General features: G+C 39.1%; 1 protein-coding gene across 1 annotated transcript in view; it reads left to right on the plus strand.

Annotated features, from left to right (window-relative positions):
* LOC122349977 (catenin alpha-2) overlaps positions 1-7,699 on the plus strand; it is a 22,613-nt gene that overhangs the window by 3,409 nt on the left and 11,505 nt on the right. Inside the window, exons 3-5 of the mRNA XM_043246146.1 lie at positions 3,593-3,685; positions 3,977-4,133; positions 5,610-5,810. Of these exons, the coding sequence (XP_043102081.1) occupies positions 3,593-3,685; positions 3,977-4,133; positions 5,610-5,810 (451 nt within the window). The remainder of the gene's footprint in view (positions 1-3,592; positions 3,686-3,976; positions 4,134-5,609; positions 5,811-7,699) is intronic.

Consider the following 7,699-nt stretch of genomic DNA (forward strand, 5'->3'; position numbering starts at 1 on the left):
AAAAGACAAAAAAACTGAACTGCAGAGTGTGTGCATGCGTGAGTGTAATTATAATTATATCATTATTCTTGTGGCCCACTTTTTTTTTATAAACAAGTGAGATTTATAGTGTAATGCATTTTTTTTTTTTCTAGCACTGTTTAGAGTTTAAATATGGATGTAGTTATTGCTTAGGGAGGCCGTTTAATTTGCAGTACAATGAAGCATCCATGGCTATGACAGGAATGGAACTGCAGCCAACTCTTCCCTCCCCTCACTGTCTTTTTACTCCTGCAGAAGGCATGAAGTCGACACTCTCCAAGGGCTGTAAAAAGTGCTCTCTCTCTCACTTTCTCTCCCTCTCGCACGCTCGCTCTCTCTCAAAATAGTGTTCTCAGATACCACCCTTCATTCATTCAGTTCTTTTGTAGAGACAGTCAGTACCATTGGAGACCCTCCTAGCAACCTACATACATCTCAAGAGTACTCCACCATTACCTATTTGTTAATTTTCCCTTTTTCCATTTTGAAAGCCACTTATATTGACTTTGAACATCTGAGCTTGCAGGAAAAGCAGGATCTTGGCTGTGACTGTCAGTTCTTGGTCGCAGAAACACAGTGGCGGTTCGGTTTTTATACCATGAAATGCATCATTCCTGAAGCAGGATAAAAATAGAACAAGCTTAGTTTTATTGCCTCAAGGCCTTGTTCTCAAAGGTTCCTGGCTGCTCAAGGAACACTGAGATTGTGCAGGGACTAAACTACATGTGCGACAGAAAATGAGAGAGACGAAAGGAGAAAGAGAATACTGAAATAAGTGTTTCAGTTTAATAAACAGACTAAAAATAGAATACAATAATATTGACCAGAACAGCTTTTTAAAACACTGTTCATTACATGTAAACTTTGATCATGTTAATATGATAGGCACATTGAGTTAAAGGGATAGTTCACCCCCCCAAAAAAAATTTGTTTTATCTGCCCAGGGCATCCAAGACGTAGGTGCCCTTTTTTCTTCAGTAGAACACAAAGAAAGATTAACTCAGTTGCATTCTGTCTGTCATGTAATTGAAGTCAGTGGGCACCAAGATTTGAGAGTCAAAAAAACAAATTAAACACTGCGGCTTGTGACGATACACTGAAGTGTCAAGACATGAAACGATAGGTTGGTGCAGAAAAAAAAAACTTTTTACCTCTTATATAGACCTTAAACCTTACGTGTCATGACCCATAGAAACAGTCACTAATGAGGAATCTGTGTGTATATAACTATGTGCCAGAGCATGTTGACCCATCATGCGCCAGGTGTTGTAAATAAGAGGACAGTCGGAGATTGTGGTCATTGACTTCCATTATATGACTGACAGACTGCAACAGTTAACATTTTTGGTTGAGCTATCCCTATAACATTAGGAAGATTTTCTATGTGGTATCTCGCAATGTATTGAGTCACTGATCTTTACATGAGTCATACAGAGCCATATATGTTCCATTTATAAAACTGTGATTTTTATTTTATTTTTTTCTCTTCTCCTTTCTCTAGCATCTATAGCATGCATCTCCAGTTTATCTGTGTGGGAATATCTACCGACCAATGTGTCACATAATCTACCTGAACAAGAAATATAAATCAGCTCACAATGAATGTCTTCCTCATCCTGTATCTGCTAGACATTTATCTGCAAATGATCCCTGCAGAAATCATGGATAAAGTTATTAGCCAGTTCCTTATTTTGAACTTCAGCAAGAGAGAGGAGATCCACTCTGCTGCGTACTGTATGTGCTAGGCAGCTTGTATAAGAACAGACTCACCCCTTGGTTGACCCAGCGGTGCCACGGAGGGGTGAGATACTAGCTGCACTGATGGGATGTTACTGCAAGAAAGAACAGCCTCAGGAAGAGGATGAGTACTTGAATGGAAATGACTTTGAAATTATGNGTCTGATGTCACTGATGCAAGAAAGAACAGCCTCAGGAAGAGGATGAGTACTTGAATGGAAATGACTTTGAAATTATGCAGAGCTGCAAGCTATTGATTGACATTTTGATTGTTGCAGGTCAAACTAGTTAGTGTTAGACTTGCTTAAATCAGAGATGCTATTAAAATGCCTTTGTCGTAACACTCTCATTAGCTGGTGGTAGAAAAAATAGTCGATTTACTGTAAGAAAATACATTGGCCAAAAATTCTGATAATTGCAATGGATAAATGAATCATTCTTTGTTCACTTTTATAAACATATTTAGCTTGTCCAGCAGTAATTAGCACAGAAATTGTGTAGAATGCCATCGTGAGCTTATTACAAGGCTAAAAATCCCCTTGGACAAGTCTGGTGTTAACTGCATTGCTCTCAGGCACAATGGTAATGGTCAAGGATCGTTTCCCGCAGGGATTGGATCGGCAGCCTTCTGGTTGCAGTCTTCCAGAGTGGCCAATAGATATACAGACTAGTGGCCCTTAGGATATTTCCGTCAGATGTTTTGTGTTAAGCGGCTTGTGTATTATATTACTGTATTAACAAAGGTGGGCTTGAGATTTTTCACTGACCACTGGAGACAAATCGGATGAGATTTAGCCGCTAAATATTATTGCACACACTGAAGTGCTCCTTGTTCAAAGTGTTGGCATGTATACGTGTTTTTAATGCTTGACTAGTGTGTTTGCTAATGGCACCCTGCTGTTCGAGAGATTCCCAGTATGGTGCTTAAGGGAGAGAGAGCGAGCGGAAGAGCGTCGGCTGTGGTACTCCTGAAGTCAGTGGGGCGTTTTCTGTGACTGCGCTGAGCTCTGTTCACATTTACACTCCACTTGTGTTCTGGATTTCCCATTCCTGGCATAGCCAATTCTCGCACATTACGATAAGGTAGAGTAACTCCAAACAGTCCTGCTAAACAAATATGAATGAAACCCCTCAGTAACATTTAATTAAAATGACTCTCGCCTTAAGTAATAAAGCTACTCGGCAACATGCCGTGCTTGCTTCACTGTATAGAGGTGCTTGCGCAGCCAAAGCGAGGCAGCAGAACTCTAATAATCTCATTTCTTGCCTCAAAAAACTGGCCGCTGCAAATAGACTCAAATAACGTCTGTTTGCAGAGAATGTTTGGCGAATCGTGAGTAAAGAGGGAGATTTGTGGGTCAAAATGACAATTTACTCTATAACATTATAAACATCAGCAACAGGCAGTGAGTTTGCTTGCCTCAGCACTCTGGATTTCAGCGGCTTGTGGAGTTTCTGAAAGTGTCAGGAATATTTGCCTCTCTCACTTTCCTGAGGTAACAGCCGCCTGGCAGAACGGTGATTTAATCATCTCTAGGAACCACTCCCTGACGCTGTCAGCCATCATCCTGTGAATTATATGAAATATATTCCCTGTGTGGGGAGACGACCAGACCTCAATTTCAGGCTTTGCTTTTGTTTTGACTTAATCCTCTGGAGGGCTTTTTTCCTGCTGTATTATTTTACCATTTTATCAAATAATCAGATCAACAGCTGACAGCAGGTGTGTGTTTAAATTAAAACTGTTTGTTTGAGGGATGGAAAACCTAATTTTTTTTGTTCCCTGCTCATTTGTCATATGATAAAAAACTGAATTATTTTTTTTCTGTTGTAGGTAGCTAACCTTGCATGCTCCATCTCAAACAATGAGGAGGGAGTAAAGTTGGTACGGATGGCCGCTTCCCAACTGGAAACACTTTGCCCTCAGGTACGCAGCATTTCGCAGATGCACCTGCAGTATGTCCCTTGCTCCACTGTGGCTTTGACTGCTTTTTAATCTGAGCTCCCATGACTATTCCTTCATCCTGGGGCTTTGAACATATGTGTCTTTCCATCAAAATAAACATGGTTTAATCTCAGTCATAATCTGAAACGATTGTAAATGTGTTTTCGGAAGGTCGTTGTGGAAAGGGCATTGGCTCAGAAAATCATTCTGCATATGTGTAGATGTTATTTTAAGTTTTTGTACTTCTTAATCGAATGCTTGTGGTAATTACAGGTGATTAATGCAGCCTTGGCCCTGGCTGCTAAGCCTAACAGCAAAGTGGCCCAGGATAACATGGATTTGTTTAAGGACCAGTGGGAGAAACAGGTGCGAGTGCTTACTGACGCAGTGGACGACATCACTTCCATTGACGACTTCCTCAGCGTGTCTGGTAAGCCAACGCTACAAAGTACAGAGCTGGATCTTGGCTCTTAGTGATAAAATGATGGTTGACATGCAAATGAAAACTATGGTCATTTACCTTTTGGTGCTTTTAAATTTTGCTCTTTTCAAAAAGTACAATGAAATGGGGGGAGAAGACCAAAATTTTTATCATTCACTGAAAATCATTTTATCTGGTGATGGCCGTTACTCCAGTCTTCAGTGTCAATGTGTCATTTTAATTTTTTTTAGGCGAGACACTGCAGGTGAGTAGGGTAAAAATAACACTTGAACACTGAATGATGTTAGTTTGGAAGATCTTGTTTAATATTTTTGACACATTGGAGTCAAAGGAATTTTACAGAGGGAATTTTAAGTATCTCATTTAGTTTAATTTCAGCTACTCCTCAATTCAGAACATACAGAAAACATTGTATTTTCAGATTTTTGGGGGGCAAATAAAAATTTATATAAATAGGCAAATTATATATGAACAGATTCAGAAATAATATATGAACAAAGAAATAAAAAGAAATAAAATTGTGACGTTTGGTGTAAGTATTACTGAAGTGGAGATTTATGGCTCAGTGTAGGCAAAAAATAATTGAGAGAGCCTTTAAAATATTAGTCTGGAACCCCCCCAGCACCAGTTTATTAAAAACCAAAAAGCCCAAAATCTAAAAGTTAAAAGGTGCTTGAAAAAACTGTTTTTGCCTGCAGTGTCTCGCCTTAAATGAATGGAAAGTTTAAAAAATCATATTGTCTTTTATATATTTAATTTGTAAGTGTTTTAAACACTTTCTGGCAGTAGTCTTCAGCAATAATATAAACTCACCAGATGTCATAAACAACAAGCTTTTTTTAAACCGTAAAGAATAATTTCAGCCTACTTCAGTCTAATGACAGGCTGCTTGGTTTCTGTCTGTTTGTACCAGACCCAGAATAGCTTCATGCAGAAGAGGTGAAAAGCATTTATACCTACATCTCTATCAGCGTTGGATGAAACTGGTCACTTCTGATCGTGGGATGCTTAGTGGCCACGTTTAAAGAAGTTCATTAGCTTTTCAGAAGCAGACAAAAGCTCTTGAGTGTCAATTCTCCCCAATGGAATTGACACTTCTATCACGAATGTTAAAGACCTACCATCCCCCTGTCAGACATGGCCTTTAACGGTTCTTGTTAAGCTGTAGGCTGACTGACTGCCTTCACCTCCTCTCAAGGACAGATTACAGTTTACCATGTTGATTTGCATTTCCCAGACACCCATTACTAAACTGTCTGAGTGTGTGTTTAATCTTTTTTTCATCCACCCTTGTGGTTCCTGTTAATGTTCTTAAGTCAGAGACAATGTAAATACAGCATGAAGGATGAGGATTTCCTGTCTTCATGCTTTGCATTGTGGTTAGCATTCTGTACATTTCTCCAGTCTTCACAAGTTATTTTAAACATTGCTTCTCTTGTGTATTTTTCTTTCTTTTTGCATTAGAAAATCACATTCTAGAGGATGTTAACAAGTGTGTCATAGCTCTTCAAGAGAAGGATGTTGATGGCCTGGATCGCACTGCTGGGGCCATTCGAGGTAGAGCTGCCCGTGTGGTCCATGTGGTCATATCTGAGATGGACAACTATGAACCTGGGGTCTACACAGAAAAGGTTCTGGAAGCCACCAAGCTTCTCACTGATACAGGTATAAACCAGAACACTATAGGCCTGAAATTGTTTGTTTTTTTGCAATAAATGTCTGTAGCTGCATAAAAGTTTTATGCGTCATGAGCCAAAATGTAATAATTAACAAATAATTCTGCTAAATCAAAACTCATAATAATAATAATAATAATAATAATAATGACTGCTTATGATTGACATTATTTGGTGCATTAAAATAAGTTAGTTTATCATTGGCTTACAACTGCTTCGAATATGCTTCATCTGATCCTAACTTGGTCAGAACTCTCCATTTAAAATTATATTTGGCGATTACACTTATGTATGTGTGACTAATTTCTATTTTAAAATCCATTGTTCTTGTTTAATATCTGAAAATGCTGCACAGGCATCCAAAAATAGTGCTGCTGCCATCTGGGCCAGAATTTCCTTGAGTGGGTTTGTAGGGTGTTGGTACAAGACTGCTGATTTTAAAATAAAAGTAACTTTATCTACTTCCTCGCAAGGTTGTGAAACATGGCTGTGCCCAAAAGTGCTATCTGAATAGACAGCTCACTAAGTTTTGAGACACTGCCTGTGACCAATATGTGCACTCTAGCTTTATAAGGAAAATAAAGCGTACTATTACTGTTTTCAGGTAGATAATGTGTAATATTACTTTCATGTGCAGTTACATAATAGCGTTCGGATGCCTTCAGGAGCCTTTTTAAGACTAAAAATACAGCAATGGTTCATTCCTCTGGGACAAAGCATACGATTTTCCCGTTCATTTACGGACTTTCTCTTGGGGAATGCAGTGTCACATTTTGTGTACTCTATTCAGCTTTGCGCTAAAACAAATAGCTGGGCCATATTGGAAGAGGATGTTATGTCACTAACGATTGCTTTAATTACTGTTAGACCTCATGCCCTGTAAGCCTTATAAAACCTTTTGTTAATGCAAATTCCAAGTGTTCACTTTTTCCCCATTGTACATCATATTATTCAATACCTTCCTGCTACTGTACTCCCCAGTGCAGTCCTAAATTGTGAATAAGAATGAGTATTAATGTAGATGTGTTCAACGCCTATAGGGAGGGAATATTATTTTATGGCTGGGAGGTGTTGCGTGACTAGAGGGTCGGCCTCAAGAAGTGGTTGGGCAAGCTGCTATAGATCATGCTGAATCAGGTGAATCAACCCAAACCAAATTTCATGACCGTTTGGTCTCAGATGGTCTCAGTGTGCTTACTACCCAAAATGTAGTAGAAATAAGCTACGAGCAGAAACTGTTTTCTAGCCATGAAAGCTTTTTGCAATCACCATCTTAATCCATTTAAAAAAAATTTAACAGCCAGGCTGTTTGTTTGGTTTACTGCTTAAAAACTTTGCATTTGGTTCATTAAGCCCAAAGCTCTAAATGTGGTCTCCATGCCGGATGGTATTCATTTGTTGCACGCAGCCGTTGTCATTAAATATCCTCTGGGAATAAATTGGTAAATGCCATCCACAAAACGCATAAGAAGCAACCCTCAAAAGGTTTCCAGGTCCCATAGCCTTTGAATGCAGCGAGAGTTTGTGTGGCTTTGAGGTCTTGCTGCCACCTGTTTTGTGATTGATTCGTTTAAGGGTGCCTCTGGATTAAGTGTACTCATCTGCCGTTCTCGCAGTCAAGTAAAGCCTGATTAAAAGTTGCCTTGAGCAGTCATTAAAATCCAGCAACACATCCACCGTGAATTTCTGAGTTTACTCAGCTCTGTTTGAGGCGTTCCAAGTTAGATGGGGGAAGCGTCGATTCAATTCAAATCTAATTTGAATTATATATTTCTACAGGCGCAATGTCTTGATTGAATTGTACTGCAGCTCACTTATATTTGCTGAGTTGAAACGGAATTGTTTCCAGCAAAATTAATCTTTTTTTTTTTTTTTTTT

Source organism: Puntigrus tetrazona, chromosome 1 (assembly GCF_018831695.1).
Source record: "Puntigrus tetrazona isolate hp1 chromosome 1, ASM1883169v1, whole genome shotgun sequence".
NCBI classification, from domain to species: Eukaryota; Metazoa; Chordata; class Actinopteri; order Cypriniformes; family Cyprinidae; genus Puntigrus; species Puntigrus tetrazona.